At 39.4% G+C, this 17,106-nt stretch overlaps 2 protein-coding genes across 4 annotated transcripts in view; both read left to right on the top strand.

Moving 5' to 3' along the window:
• LOC145516678 (uncharacterized) overlaps positions 1-17,106 on the top strand; it is a 744,489-nt gene that overhangs the window by 251,202 nt on the left and 476,181 nt on the right. The window lies entirely within an intron of this gene.
• On the top strand, positions 13,438-14,992 carry LOC145516677 (peptidyl-prolyl cis-trans isomerase FKBP1A). The gene has a single exon (XM_081518077.1). It carries the CDS (start codon positions 13,533-13,535, stop codon positions 13,857-13,859), a length of 327 nt encoding a protein of 108 aa, XP_081374203.1. The 5' UTR covers positions 13,438-13,532; the 3' UTR covers positions 13,860-14,992.

Below are 17,106 nucleotides of genomic sequence, written 5' to 3'. Positions count from 1 at the left end.
TTACTTGGATCACTGATGTTCCCTGAATCCTGCAGAATAATTCATACCCTCTGTGAGTCACATTCACACTGTATGTTATTGTCACTCAGCTGACAGTAGAAGCTGTGGCTGGACAAGCCAAGCTTAGTCTCTATAGCCTAAAATTGTCACATATGGAAAGGAGATAGAAAACTGTAAAATGGATTAGGTTTGGGAAAACTCTCAGTTGGCCCTTGTGGTGTGTTCATTTTTGAAATTCTATCAAAGTTTTCATTTTCATATCTAAAACCTACTGACTGATTATGCAATGGATTGGAACACTGAATAATGTGACATTGGGGAAAAAAGTCTATAATATACTGATGACTGTTGGGATATTCAAAATATTTGATAAACTTTGAAAGTATGTTGTGGCTTTTGAAGGGAAAACCAATTATTTGTAAATGCACATGGGCAGGAATTTTAACCACAGAATGTTCTTTTAAAATTATGAACTTTAGAAGTTCATTCTGTGGTCAAAGAAAAAAAACCCATAAAATATAATAGAGACAATAAAATTTTATTTTGGCAAAACTTTATTGACAAAGCATTCATCTAAAAAATGTGAAAGAATAAGTAAATATTCATACTTTAAAATTAGGCATTACCAAAATACTGTGCAATATGTTGACTGATGAGACATATACAAATCTGAAAATCTCTGGTTTTTATCTTATTTCTTTTTCCTTTCTATGTGCGCAGGCATGCTAAGTCACTTCAGTTGTGCCCAACTCTTTGTGACCCTACAGACTATAGCCTGCCAGGACCCTCTTATCTATGGGATTCTCCAGGCAAGAATACTGGAGTGGGTTGCCATGCCCTCCTTCAGGGGATCTTCCTGGGCTGGGGATTGAACATGAGGCTTTTATATCTCCTGCATTGGCAAGCAGGTTCTTTAGCACTAGTGCCACCTGGGAAGCCTTTTACTTTCTATGAAGGAAAAGCATTTTTGCATTTATTTCAGAGTTTTAAAGGATTTTAGCTGCAACCTGAAACTAGAATGAAATATTAGTAATGTCAAATTAGTTTAGTGACAGAAACTTGTCTCCATCATTGGTAGCTGGATCAGCTGCTCCGGGACCTTCTGTATAACAGTGGGGAGAATGCATTCCAGATTCTGAGTTTCCCCTGTTTTTAGTTTTATGCAGCCAACTCTGTCTGCCTGGACATGTCAAACTACTATTTCTCAAAACTCTTAAGTTGAAAGAAAGAAGCCAGGTACCAAATAGAACATACTCTGTGGTTCTATTTATATGAAGTTCAATATCACGCAAAACTATATGGTGACCGAAGTTAGAATAGTGGTTTCTTTAAGATAAGAGTGAATAGTGAGAGGGAAGTTTGGCTTATGAAAGATCATAAATAATGTGCTGTATATTCCTTTGAAAACATGTAAATCCAAGTATTATCACAAGTAGTGGTTAGAATTGAAGGGATAGAATGAGGATGGGCTAATTTTTTAAAATTTTAAAGAAAGTTCTAGGAAAGCAAGGACTGCTGGCTTTATTAAGTTAAAAAATTAATTATGATATGTTGAGAATCAGGTATTCTGGGTGAAAAACAGAACCAAAATAAGAAAATCAATATATATTGGGAATTTTTTTTCTTATGTTTCTGTGAAAACGTTACTGAGCCTGAAAGGCTTAGATTCAGTGTTAGCAGACCCTTTGTATTCTTTTTTCTTTTAAAAAATAAATTGAGCCATACTGTATAGTCAGTTAAATATGCAAATCTGAAGTGCACCATTCTACAAAGTTTTACATAGGTATGTACTCATGTAACTATCACTCAGATCAAAGTCTTGGGCACTTTTATCCTCCAAGAGAGTTTCCTCATGCCCTTTACCTATCAATGATTCCATTCTTCCAAACTTTTTTGTCTATCCACCTAGATTAGTATTCCCTTGCCAATCTTTTGACTTTTTTGATAACAGCCATCCTAACAGGAGTGAGGTGATATCTCACTGTGGTTTTGATTTGCATTTCCTAGATGATTAATGATGTAAAGTATCTTTCATATAAATCTTTCCTATTTATATGTCTGGAGAAATGTCTATTCAATTCCTGTTATTAGTTTTAAATTGGGTTGTTTTGTTTTGCTGTTGAGTTACATGTTCTTTGGGGGCTTCCCAAGTGGCACAGAATTAAAGAATCCATCTGCCAATGCAGGAGATGTGGGTTGGATCCCTGGGTCGAGAAGATCCCCTAGAGTAGGAAATGGCAATGCATTCCAGTATTCTTGCCTGGAAAAGCCCATGGACAAAGGAGCCTGGTGGGCTACTGTCCATTTGGTCACAAAGACTTGGATATGACTGAAGGACTGAGCATGCATGCACATCTGTGTTCTTTATATATTTTTGGATGTTAGTTCTTTTTGAGATACTTAGCTTGCAAATATTTTCTTCCATTCCATGGGTTACCTTTTCATTTTGTTGATTGTTTTCCTTGCTGTATAGAAATGTTTTAGTTTGAAGTAGTCCCACTTGTATATTTTTGCATTTATCTCCTATAATTTTGGTGTCAGATCAAAAATATAATTGCAAAGACCAATGTAAAGGAGATTTTCCCCTATGTTTTCTTCTAGGATTTTTATGGCTTAAGGTCTTACACATAAGGCTTTCATGCATTTTGAGTTGATTTTCTGTGTATGGTATAATATGGTCTTCCAGTTTCATTCTTTTACATGTGGATATTGAGTTTTTCCAATACCATTTCTTGAAGAGACTATCCTTTATCAATTGTGTGTTCTTGGTGCTTTTGTTGAAAATGAGTTGACCATACATGTGTGAATTTATTTCTAGTCTATTCCATTGAAGAATTTATCATTTTTATGACAATACCATACTGTTTTGATTACTGTAGCTAAAGAGTACTTATTAACCAGAGATATTATTTTCTTTGTTCCATATTAATCATTTTTACTAAATGTATTTTACACTTCGTGTGTCTCAATCTGAGCTAGTCACATTTCAAGTTCTTAATAGCCATAAGTAGTTCAGTGTCTTGGCCAATGCAAGTCTAATCTCTGAATGAAATTAAGATGGTTGTTGAACATATTCAATCTGTTAAACACTGACAAAGTTAATGTGGTGTTCAATGAACTGTCCTTCCCTTCATACTTTTAACACCTCTTCTTAAGAGTACCTTCAGGTTTCTTGGGTTCTTAAGAGTTCTTTCCTCTTTTCTTCTTGTCCTTACTTACAGTCAAAATAGCAGGTATTGAAGCCTCATTTTGCGCACAATCCATATTCAGGGTATCCTATGCACGGCATTTCATTTTTTCCCTCTATTCTGAAGTCTGCCTTCCTATAACCTAGGTTGCATATCTGTCAATTTCATATTCATTATTTTATTCTTCCTTGTTCATTTCCATCTTAACCATGATGCCCTTTTGGGTCTGCCCATCTTCTGAAAGCGGAAATTATCAGTAAGACATTAATTTATCTGATGCTTTATTTTTTAAGAGGATGAAAATCCAAAAGACACCCTGATAATAGCAGTCCCCCAATGATTTTTTATCGTGCTTCTGTGCGAGCTTTGTAATTTCTATTACAAAAAAATTGTTATCTTGTAGCCTCTAATTGTCTGGGTTCTGTGTGGAATTCTCTTACAGCAGCATGGCATAAGTTTTTCTTTCTGTGTGCTCAAGGAATTGCTCAGCTGGTAAATTTAAATACAAGTATGTACATACCTTCCTGATACACAGTGTTTCCTTCTTCTTCTTCCTTTCAGATTTGTAACTCTTAAACTCTGTCATATCCCTTTCATTTCAGACATAAGTCCTAGGCCATCAAATATCAGTAGCAAATCCCCAATTTCAGTGTGGGAGAGCCCATAAGAATCCTATCAATTAAATCATTTTGTAAGATTAGGAAACTAAGGTTTACAAAGACAGTTTTTTCATATTTACATACCTGACATCATTGAGGCTCTTTTGATAGCCCTTTGCTGTAATTTAATTTCATTTTGTTATCTTTACAATTTTATCAGTTGGTAGACACCTAGGACTAAACTTCTGTCTTTCGTTTAAGTACCTAAAAGTACCTAAAAGACTTTTATCTGAGAATGCCTGTACTATTCTTTCATTTTGCTTAACTTTACACATAGTAAGCATTTGAATAATGGAAAAATAAATATCACATCTATTCACTCCCGTAATATTCAGTTTTGCATGGACTTCTAAATCTGTCTCACAGATTAAAGTCTCCTTGGTTATATCTGAATAAAAAGCAGCCTCACAGTGGCCCACAAATAATGTCATCACTCATTGTTTGATCTTATCAACTGCCACTCCCCTCCTGGCTCAACCAGCCCCAGCCACCTGGCCTCCTACTCTATTCCTCAAACTCACCAAACCCCTCGTTTTTTTTTTTTTTTTTTGCTTCAAACATTTGCACTTTGGAGTTGCCTTTGCCTTGAATATTCTTCCTGCAGATATCTAAATGGCCACTTGGCTTCTTCATCAATCACATCCTCACTTCAGCCCTCTAATCCACCCTATATACACTAGAAACCATCTATAAGTTACCTCTCTCCCCCACCTTGTGGATATTCCTTTCCCCCACCCCCAACACTGCTTAAGTAAAGAACCACATCAAATCCCTTAAGAATTGTTCTGTTAGCTTCTGGTCCATGCCCCTTTGGTCCATGCCCCTTTGATCGCTGGAAATCAGATCCTAACTGAGAAACTGCACTTCAATGCCTCACTGTCCTCATGTACCTGTCACTTAATCCATACTTCTGAAAAGCTACATATTCCTCCTACATGGAATTCTCTCTCCCCCACAGAATGTTTTTAATTTTCTTACCTCATTATCAAAGCAGAGTTTTGGCTGCTTGGTAGTAACAGATTTCTCCAAAGACATTCATTTCAGCCCAGGGTCTTCGCTTTATATTTAACCAGTAAAAGGTTCATTGGGGAGACTTTCTCAGAATGAATAGAGTTCTGCTTAAATTAGTTATTCAAATATAAAGGGGATAAAATATTAAAATAAATACAGGTGTAACCTTTTCTTTTACTTTATTTTTTAAAGGAGAATCTTTGTTTTTCAGTTTTGGGGGCCTCCTGGGCCTTTCATAAGCTAAGCAGAACTGGAAAAAAAACCAAAGGCTCTCCATTGGTCTATATGAGAAAAGGTGAGGGAGAGACAATGAAAGGTAGAAAGTCAGTGACAGTCAGATGGCTGAGCAATGAGGCTTTTGGGGGGGTTCGACAAATATAAGACAACCACAAGAAGGAGTGGGGCTTTAGGAAAAGAAAGATGTATCCAAACAAGGATGCTTGGGATGCCTTCACAGTGCATATGATATGTCTTACTTTGTTTCCTTTAAAGAAATCTTTGGTATACATCTATGATTACATTACAATGTCTCTTAGCCCAGACAAGCTGGTTAATTGGTAACTGATTAATTAGTTTAAAAATATATATAGTTACTGTGGGGATTGAAAACAACGTTTCATAAAAATTTTAATTTTAAATTGGAAGTACATACTTTGAGGTAGGGCCAAGAGCTATTAAGTGGGCTTAAGTCAGAAGATATCTGAATTATTTTACTTGCATAAATTCTACCCATAATTAGCCAATTACAATCTTTATTTTCTTTATTTGAAGCAAATAAAGTCCCTGTTAGATAATTTAAGTACATGATAATTGTATGTTTTTACGTAATTCCTAATTTTTAACAGTTTTCTTACCTACACCCAAATCAACGGCAATATTTTAGGCAGTACTCAAGTATTCCAAAGCATTCAATCTTGTTTTCTTTTTCACTACAATCACCAACTCTTTTACCGTATATATTTTTCATTTCATTGATTTATATAATAATTCATTAAATGATATTTTCACTGTAACAAGTACAATGGGTACAAGCCGGTTTGGGGACAAACACTACTGACTCGAGATGAGCAGAGAACTTAACTGGTGGTAGGAAGACTATGTCAATGTGCCAAGGATGGGACAGCATACTAGATGCCGTGTCCGGTGTGCTGTGGGTATAATAGAGTTGGATACAGTGAATGAAGAACATCAAGGCCAGTTCAATGTTTCTCAGAGTCTGACTTGTATTTCTTCTGGGAAAAATTGGCTTTGAATCCATCGAATGAAATTCTTATAACACAGAGGATTGAGTAAGGCTTTGGAAGTCTGTCATTTCTGGTTTTCACACCTGTCATTCAGGCTTCAAATATCATAGAAGCAAGATTTGCAAAACACAAGTCAACACTGCATTCTGTGTTGTCACCAGTAGCCTCCATAAACAGGGGTGTGATGATAATAAAAGAACTATTTTCTCTAATGCTTCTCACTTCAAGCATTATGTCTTTTCCATGTTTCGCTTTGAACTCTATAAGCTGCAATTCTTTCTCAGTATTTCTTGTTAACAATTTTTGAAGTCTTGTCTTCTTACCGTACTAATTCTGAGGGAAGGGTCGTATGGTATAATGGATTGAATAGACTCAGTCAGGGGCCTTCCCAGGTGGTGCTAGTGGGAAAGAAGCCGCCTGCCAATGCAGGAGATACAAGGGATGCGGGTTTGATCCCTGGGTTGGGACGATTCCCTGGAGGAGGGCAAGTCAACCCACTCCAGTTTTCCTGCCTGGAGAATCCCATGGACAGAGGAGCCTGGTGGGCTGCAGTCCATGGGGTCACACAGAGTCAGGCACAACTGAAATGACCTAGCGTGCACACAGACTTAATCAGGCAAATCTAAATTTGGGTATATAGAATTAGAGCCGTGTGATTTGGGGCAGTTTGAGTTTTGTTATACTCACCATCAAAATAAATATTAATATAACCTAGAGTATAGAGTTGTGAGAATTAAATGATATAATACATTCAAAAGGCCTAACACAGTGCCTGATGCATAGCAGGCATGTAATCAATGTGATCTATTATTAGTAGCCATCTTCCTCCATCTTCAGTCTCTCTCAGTGATATGTTATCAGTTCTTCACCTATGTTAGGTATTCATGCCTGCTTAGTAACTCATTACTTGAAAATCACGTTGGCAATGTACCCAGCAGTCATATGAGGCAAGGAGAATAAAAGGCAAGATTGAAGGCATGAAACCACCTCCTACTCTGACTTAGTGGTTTGCTAAAAACACTTTGATGTCCTGCTTTAAACATACTAGTAAAGAGATGCCTTACGTTCATATCCTTATATTATTTATATTTTTGTTTTGCTTTTCTTTTCTTTTTTCTTTACTTTTTATGGTTTAAGTGCCTTCTCCTTTCAATTGATTCCATTTGAAAAGATGGTTTATTTTAAAGGAAAGTGCTTTGGTTGTTTCAAGGGTCTGCAGTACATCAAACACATCTCCAAGGCCAGTGTAGAGTGTTCCTCATACACATTAAATAAAGCTTCTAACAGGCTGCATTACTGAGCTCACTCAGCTTGCTCTCCACAGCCAGTTTCAATTTCACTAAAAGGCAAGAATTGGTAATTAATTATCTAGGCCATGTAATGAGTTTCCATTACTTGGAATTCAATAAAGCTCTTTCATTGTGACCAGGCTGATCAATAGCACAGAAGGGCTAATAGAAACTACAGATACAGCGGGGATAATAGAATGGCTATAGGAAATGAGGCTGGGTCCCTGGAGCACGCTTTCTTCTCTCTAGGGAATGGAAGCTGCTCGTAGCTTCTTCTTCTTCTTCTTCTTTTCTTTTTAAGAAACACTCTGTGAGTCATTGTGAAATGAGTAGGCTATTGTATTACTGCACAAGCTAATGGAAATTACCTTCACAAAATCCATACGTGCTTGAAGCTGGAATGACTTTGGAGGTTATTTAGTTGTATTGCTCATGGATCACCATGCTGTCTAGGTGGCCACTTTTTTGTACCAAGTAATATCATCTTTAACACCAACCTCACCATTCCCTAACTGCCACTGCTGAGTAGATAAAAAGGTATAACTGATAAAAAAAAAAAAAAAGCAACCAATAATTGGAGTAGCAAGGCTTATGCAGTTGCCTACATAGAAAGATGTGAAAGACTAAAAAGTTGCGGGGGGGTGGGTAACTGATTTTCTGTGGGATTTTAATCTGGAACTAGGAGACAATGTAACTGTTTAACTGTAGTTTAAAACTGATAGACCCTACACAGTGTGGACTTGTGAGGAAGGGTTAACACAATGATCAAATCACATTTGTAAGAATGCCATTTTCCCAAGAAAGGAAAACTATACACTCCAACATTCTAATAGAGGCCAAAGGGTACATTTGACGCCTGAGAGTTTGCTCATTTCAGTGCAAATGTGTTGTGTTTTCCTATGAAAATTCTATTTTTTTAAGATATCTTTATAAGTCCTCTGTTCCTTTAAATCAAAGGATCCTAAGTAGAACTCTGGTCCAATTCCAGAGTTTTTCAAGCAATGAAGCCTATTGTAGGCAGTAGGAGTTTAGGTATATGTATATGAATGCATACATGTGTGTGTGCTAAGTCGCTTCAGTCATGTCTGACTCTTTGCGACCCTATGAACTGTAGCCCACCAGGCTCCTCTGTCCCTGGGATTCTCCAGGCAAGAATACTGGAGTGGGTTGCCATGCCCTCCTCCAGGGGATGTTCCTGACCCAGGGATCGAGCCTGCGTCTCCAGTGTCTCCTGCACTGCAAATGGATTCTCTACCACTGAGCCACTGGGGAAGCCCTATGTACGTGCATAAATACAGATATGTTGGGATGGTGTTGAGACGAGAACCTGGCTGTGGCAGATTGTATTTTCCAAAGATGATTGGAAACATTATTGCCTATCCTACATGCTCTTCAGCAATGTGACCTTGCAAGCCCTCCACTAGGAAGTAGAGTGTATCTTCTCTCTCCCTTGAATCTAGGAAGGCTCTCTGACTGCTCTGACCAATACAGTACAGTACCAGTGACACTGTGTGCTCCGTGCTTAGCTCTTGACTGACCGGGCAACTTCGGCTTCCTCCTTCTTGGAAACCAGCAGCATGCAAGAAGTGTGGCTTCTTGGGACTGCAGTGCTGGGAGATACCCAAACTACATGGAGAATCCTTGGATAAGGCGACGCTGCATGGACAGACAGACAGACAGACAGACCGGCCCACACAGAGTTCAAAGGCAAATGAGATGTCAGCCATGTAGTAATAAGTCATCTTGAAGTGAATCCTCTAACCTCAGTCACCCCAGCGGATGAAACAGATTAGAGACAAAACTCTCAGTCAACCCTTTTCCAAATCCCTGATCCAAAAAGTCGTAAACAAAATGGAAGTTATTTTAGACCACTAAACTTTGGGTTAGCTTGTTATACAGCAGTAGATAATTGAAACATTAGGTCACTCAACTTTCTAATCAATGTCATGAGGCCTCAGTTTTATTGGAATAAAACAATATTTTTAGCCCACATACAAATACCTTTTAAAAAATCCATTTTTTTTCTCTCTTTTGAATTTTATATTTTGTATTGGGTTATAGCCAATTAACAATGTCGTCATGGTTTCAGGTGAACAGAGAAGGGATTCAGTCATACATATACATTTATTCATTCTCCCTCAATGCCTTTTCAAGCTGACATTTCATTTGGTAAATAGAAAAGCAAGTGGATGTCATGTTAAAGTCACAAAAAACATTTCAGACAAAAGCTCAAATTATGTGACAGATGCAGTTTCATTAATCTTTATAACGCCATGAAGGAAGGCATCATTACTTCACTGTGGACTTTGAAAATATGAGAAATTCAGAGACACAGTCTCAATATTTCCCCAAGTGTCAGTGGTGCAAATTGAAGATTTTTTCTCACTGATGATTACTTATCAAGGTTCCAGTAGTTAGAGATGGTCAAGAGAGTGCTCTTAGATGCCTATTTTCTAAAATCAGTAATTTGTTATAGTCCACTTGTGGTCAATATCCTACTGGTTAGAAAGAGCCAGCTTCCAGTTTTTCCATATCCGTACCAACACTTGTTATTATCTCTCCTTTTGGTTTTAGCTATTTTAGTGGATGGGAAGTCATAGCTCACTGTTGTTTTGATTTGCCATTCCTTAATGACTAGTGATGTTAATCACTTGTATATGTGTCAATTGGTTGGGTTATTTATATATATACTTTGGAGAAATGTCTATTCAAATCTTTTGCCCATTTTAATCATATGATATCCCTTATATATGGAATCTAAAAGGAAATGATACAAAAGAATTTACAAAATATAAACAGATTCACAGATTTAGAGAACAAACTTACGATTGCCAGCGGGGAAGGATGGGAGGAAGGATAGTTAGGGAGTTTGGGATTGACATGTACACATCACTATATTTAAAACTGATAACCAACAAGGACTTACTATATGGCACAGGGAACTCTGCTCAATGTTATGTGGTAGCCTGGATGGGAGGGAAGTTTGGGGGAGAATGGATATATGTACATGTATGGCTGAGTTGCTTTGCTGTGTATCTGAAACTACCACAGCATTGTTAATCAGCTATACTCCAGTATAAAATAAAAAGTTAAAAAAAAATCTTTTGCCCATTTTAATTGGGTTATTTACCTTTTTTGTTGTTGGATCTCAAAGAATTCTATAAAGAACTCTAGTGTGCATGAGACCCTTATCAAGATATATTCTTTGCAAATATTTTCTCCTGTAAGACTTTGATTCTTAATTTTTTTTTTTTTTTGGTATCATATACAACATTTAAGAATCTGATGAATTCATGGAATCTCATACAGCATCCGGTCCATCACTTCATGGCAAATAGATGGGGAAACAGTGGAAACAGTGACAGACTTTATCTTCTTGGGCTCCAAAATCACTGCAGATGGTGACTGCAGCCATGAAATTGAAAGATGCTTGCTCCTTGGAAGAAAAGCTATGACCAACCTAGATAGCAGGGACATTACTTTGCCAACAAAGGTCTGTCTAGTTAGTTATGATTTTTCCAGTGGTCATGTATGGATGTGAGAGTTGCACTGTGAAGAAAGCTGAGTGCTGAAGAATTGATGCTTTTGAACTGTGGTGTTGGAGAAGACTCTTGAGAGTCCCTTGGACTGCAAGGAGATCCAACCAGGCTATCCTAAAGGAGATCAGTCCTGGGTGTTCATTGGAAGGACTGATGTTGAAGCTGAAACTCCAATACTTTGGCCACCTGATGTGAAGAACTGGCTCATTGGAAAAGACCCTGATGCTGGGAAAGATTGAGGGCAGGAGGAGAAGGGGACGACAGTGGATGAGATGGTTGGATGGCATCACTGACTCAGTGGACATGGGTTTGGGTGGACTTCGGGAATTGGTGATGGACCGGGAGGCCTAGTGTGCTGTGATTCATGGCATCGCAAAGAGTCGGACATGACTGAGCGACTGAACTGAACTGAACATACAGCAAAGTCTACCCTCACATTTTCAGGGATTTTGCACACATTTTCAGGGATTTCACAAACATTCTGAGGCCACTCCATGGAAACTTTATGAGTCTATGTCTCTCCACCTCCTCCCAGGTTTTATGCTTCTCTGGAATCATTGAGCTACTGCATAACCATGTGTTGCAATGAGATGAAGAAAATGGCTCTTTCAGTGGATGGTCTGAGGATTCCATTTGGAGACAGACATTTGGTCTTGTTGGAAAGTTGCCTTGAGAGACCTTCTTAGAGTCAGCAATTCTGTGTAGAACTGAATATGCTGAGTCTTACAGAGGAGAGGAAATTGTACATGAGACAAGGAGAGATTTTTTCCCCCTGTTTTTGGATGGAGTAGGGAGAAGGGAGAGAGAACTTTAGCCAACTGAGAAACTGAGAGAGGGTTGAAGAGGAGAATTCCCAGGACATGTCCTGATGAATTGGAAGTAAATGGATGTTTTCCTAGGGCTAATCAGCAGCACTCACTTAACTACCTTTGTCATGTCTGCTTCCCAACTAGAGAGAAAAAGATGAAGTGAAACAGTGAGAGCTATTTAAATAGACAACTGGAAGCCAGAGGCTGGGGGATGTTTAGATCTTTTTATTTTTCTGAAGTCTATTGCTGGGGAAAAATCATGAGTCTGAATACTAATTTTTTGGACATGCAAAGTTACCATTTAACCCAAACTCAATGTCTCATGACAAATTCCCTCTCTTCTGTCTAACTTCATTATCTTTTCTTTTCAAGAATAATCAGAAAAATTGTGCTCATCATTTCAGAAACTATCAAGAATTTCAAGGCATCATAGAAATGTAGCATTTAAAGGGGTCTAGAATTTAAGCCTTATACTTAATTCCCTATTCATCATGCCTGGTAAAAGGTCATTTAGGTTTTGCTTGAAGGCTTTTGATGAAGGAGAAGTCACCACCTCATAATAAAGCAGCCAGTTGATTTGATCTTTGGCTGTTCTAACTTACAGAAAATTCCTACTTTACTGAACTGAACTGAGCCTCCTTCTACTTCCAACTATCATCACTATTAACAGTTATGCTACTTGGGACCAAAATATGAAAACTATGTGTGTGTGTTAGTTGCTCAGTCCTGTCCAAATCTTTGCGAATCCATGGACTGTAGCCCGCCAGGCTCCTCCTTCTATGGGGTTCTCCAGGCAAGACTACTGGAGCAGATTGCCACTCCCTTCTCCAGAGGATCTTCCCAACCCAGGGATCAAACCCTGGTCTCCTGTATCATAGGAAGATTCTTTACCATTTGAGCTACAGGGAAGTCTATGAAAACTATAGATACTCTTTATTTACACCACTCATATCACTTCATGGCAAATAGATGGAGAAACAGTGGAAACAGTGGCAGACTTTATTTCCTTGGGCTCCAAAATCACTGCAGATGGTGACTGCAGCCATGAAATAAAAATACGCCTTGGAAGAAAAGTTATGACCAAACTAGACAGCATATTAAAAAGCAGAGACATTACTTTGCCAACAAAGGTCCATCTAGTCAAGGCTAAGATTTTTCCAGTAGTCATGTATGGATGTGAGAGTTGGACTATAAAGAAAGCTGAGCACCGAAGAATTGATGCTTTTGAACTGTGGTGTTGGAGAAGACTCTTGAGAGTCCCTTGGACTGCAAGGAGATCCAACCAGGCCATCCTAAAGGAAATCAGTCCTGAATGTTCATTGGAAGGACTGATGCTGAAACTCCAATCTTTTGGCCACCTGATGCAAAGAGTTGACTCATTGGAAAAGACTCTGATGCTGGGAAAGATTGAGGGCAGGGGGAGAAGGGGACAGCAGAGGATGAGATGGTTGGATGGCATCACTGACTCAATGGACAGAAGTTTGAGTAAACTCCGGGAATTGGTCATGGACAGGGTAGCCTGGCGTGCTGCAGTCCATGGGGTTGCAGAGTTAGACACGACTGAGCAACTGAACTGACTGACTGATACCATTCATATGATAGGTGCTTTATATTATATTTGTATTATTTACTTGTAATTACTCATTACAACTCAGGAAGGTAGATGTATCTTTTCCATTTAATAAGTAAGAAATTGAGGGCAGAGCCGCGGAATCGCCGCGAGATCCGGTCTCGGTCCACGCTGCCCGTCGCGCAGCCCGTCCGCCAACCCAGCGTCCGCCGCTACCGCAGCCATGGGAGTGCAGGTGGAGACCATCTCTCCCGGAGACGGGCGCACCTTCCCGAAGCGTGGCCAGACCTGCGTGGTGCACTACACAGGGATGCTTGAAGATGGAAAGAAATTCGATTCCTCCCGGGACAGAAACAAGCCCTTTAAGTTTGTGCTGGGCAAGCAGGAGGTGATCCGAGGCTGGGAAGAAGGGGTTGCCCAGATGAGCGTGGGTCAGAGAGCCAAACTGACTATCTCCCCAGACTATGCCTATGGTGCCACTGGGCACCCAGGCATCATCCCACCAAATGCCACTCTCATCTTTGACGTGGAACTTCTAAAACTGGAATGACAGGAGTGGCCTCCTCCCTGAGCTCCCCATTCTTGGATGTGCCACAGAAGGATCTGGCGCCTCCAGATGCACACAGCGAGTCCGTATGGAGCTTTTCCTGATGTTCCACTACACTCTTTGTATAAACATCTTCCCAGACTGAATGTGTTCTGTCACCAGCTTTGCTCTTCCCCTTTCTCCTCGTATGTGTGTTGACCTGAACTATATGCCATAAACCTCAAATTACTCAGTTTGTTTTTGTTTTGGGGTGAAGATTGAGTTTCAGTCCTTTGGATCTAGGTTTCCAATTAAGTATTAGTTAAGTATTAACAGCACAAGTAATGGATTAACTTTAGACTAGGAATTGGTGTTGGGGGGGGTGCAAGAATCTTTATTTTATTTTATTTTTTTGGATGAAAGTTTTATCTATTATATATTAAACATTCTTGCTGCTGCGCTGCAAAGCCATAGCAGATTCGAGGCGCTTTTGAGGGCCGAATTATTCTCCAAGTTGAGAGATGTCCTCGGGTTGAATTGAAAGCCCTACCCAAAACTGCAGTGGGAAGAGGGAGAGCCTTTGCCTCCACTGCCCCACCCTCACCCTCCTCGTAGACCCTCTGCCTTTTGAAAGCAGATCGTTTTCACTGAGATGTTGGACATTGCAGAAGTCTGTTCCCCAGGCCGTCAGGGACCTCTGAAACCTTCATGGCCTGGCCTTTTTTTTTCCATCCTGTGGTTTTTCTAATGGATATCCAGGATTTTTGTAATCGCATAGCTATCCAAGCTCTACTTCCTAAATTTTAAGAACTTTAATTGAAAGTTAAATTGAAGGTGCTGTTTGTAGACACTTAACACCTATGAAAGCCCAGCCATCATGACAAATCCTTGAGTGTTGTCTTAGGAAAATGATGCTGGTCATCACAGCTTCAGCATCTCCTGTTTTTTGATGCTCAGCTCCTCCTGCTGATCTCAGAGTTTCCTGGCTTCTCCTTGCCCCCTCTCACCCCTTTGCTGTCCTGTGTAGTGACTTGGTGAGAGAAATTGCTGCCTACTCCCCCAGCCTACCCCCACGCCCTGCACTACACATGAGTTTCAAGTTTTATTATTGCAATAAAAGTGCTTTATGCTGGCTTTTCTCAAAAAAAAAAAAGAAATTGAGGATTGAATTCATGGCTCAGAGAAAATAACTGAAACTGGGATTTCAACCTTGCTCTATGTGATCGCAAAGTCCAAGTGATTTCTAACACTGTCTCTCTAAGAATGACCAATTCTTTTTTTACCTGAAAGGTTTAAATAATAGAAGATAATGCTACTTCTCACTGTGACTGTTCCCTCTTCAGTGAGCAAATGGCCTCAGATTCTTCTAACCAAAAACATACATTCAACATTTCTTTCCTGTTGCAAAGCTCTATGCCAGGTACTCTAAGCAACATTATTTTGAATGGGAACTTGGTTTCTAAATGAATTAATTCACAACCCAATACCCACAATAGAAAATAACACTGTAAGAACTGTACTAGTAGAGTGAAGTACAGTGGAGCATTGAGGATAAATAACCACATCCATTTGGTGTTTGGCCTTTGCAACTATTTTGTTAGTTCATAGTTTTAGTTCTCTTCTATACTGATAAATGAAGCCCAGTCTTCACTTTCTAGACGTTACTTTACTGCTGGAAAAAATAGATATGGTTACATTTTTATTTGTCTTTGTTCTGGCAGTCAACTAGATTTAAATGCAGACAAGCAAACTGGGAAATTTCCATTTGTCAATTGAGTTAGACTTGTATCAAAGAAAGTGAAAGTGAAAGTTGTTCAGTCCTGTCCAATTCTTTGGGACCCCATGGACTATACAGTTCTTGGAATTCTCCAGGCCAAAATACTGGAGTGGGTGGCCTTTCCCTTCTCCAGGGGATTGTCTCAACCCAGGGATCGAACCCAGGTCTCCCACATTGCAGGCGGATTCTTTACTAGCTGAGACACAGGGAAGCTCTACATCAAAGAAGATGCTCCTAAAGATGTAGTAATGGAATCGAAGAAGTTGCCATTCCTGATGAATAGAGTCTGTGGAGGCAAAATGGGAAATGAATTTTCACTTTTTAAGCAGATTTTTAATTCTTAAAATTAGTTTATCATATTGATAAGTTATAGAGCAGGCTCTTGAATAATATGTGCTTCATAACTGTGATGGAATACCTTGAAGATTCCTACAATGACCAGGCATAGGCTTTAAATAAAAATGTCTCCAAATTCCACATCTTGTGATGCATAACAGGATATTTGTTTTAGACCAGGGACATAGCAGATGAGTCTACACTAGGACTCAAGACAGTACATTGCATATGTATGCATGTTTCATGCCTTTGAAAGCTTCAAAGGTATGTTTTGAAATTGTGACTAGAAATTAATTTTTCACTGTTTAAACAATATTTTCCCAAATTATTTATGGACGTAGTATTGTTCTGTTCATTTTTATACCTCATTATTTCATGGATGCCAGACGGATTTAAAACCAGTGCTCTTAATATAAAGTTCTTATATTGGTGAACAGGGAATTGAGGGCTGGGAGCCCTCTAAGTATATGGTGCTGATGATGGATGCAGGCTGCCTCTGAGTTTGTCCTGGATCCCTCAGGTGCTGCAGAAAGGCCCTGCAGGCTGTTCTCAGGAGGCATAGGAAAGCAGAATCCTATACTGGGCAGGTAAGAGTGAGAGGGAAAGGAAGGCATATGATAAAAACTCTGTTTAAATATATATATTTAAGGTTGTTTAAAAATATTTATTTTGGCCTTTCGGAAGAAAACATTGCAGTGATTCCTGGGGATGCTTTCAGTTCAGTTCAGTTCAGTTGCTCAGTCGTGTCCAACTCTTTGCGACCCCATGAGCCGCAGCAAGCCAGGCCTCCCTGTCCATCACCAACTCCTTGAGTCCACCCAAACTCATGTCCATTGAGTCGGTGATGCCATCCAACCATCTCATCCTCTGTCGTCCCCTTCTCCTCCTGCCCTCAATCTCTCCCAGCATCAGGGTCTTTTCAAATGAGTCAGCTCTTCGCATCAGGTGGCCAAAGTATTGGAGTTTCAGCTTCTACATCAGTCCTTCTGATGAACACCCAGGACTGATCTCCTTTAGGATGGCCTGGTTGGATCTCCTTGCAGTCCAAGAGACTCTCAAGAGTCTTCTCCAACACCACAGTTCAAAACCATCAGTTCTTCGGTGCTCAGCTTTCTTTGTAGTCCAACTCTCACATCCATACACGACTACTGGAAAAAC

The sequence above is a fragment of the Giraffa tippelskirchi genome, chromosome 8 (genome assembly GCF_054371585.1).
Source record: "Giraffa tippelskirchi isolate mGirTip1 chromosome 8, T2T-mGirTip1v1.2.pri, whole genome shotgun sequence".
In the NCBI taxonomy this organism is placed as follows: domain Eukaryota; kingdom Metazoa; phylum Chordata; class Mammalia; order Artiodactyla; family Giraffidae; genus Giraffa; species Giraffa tippelskirchi.
This window is presented reverse-complemented; position numbering and strand designations above follow the sequence as displayed.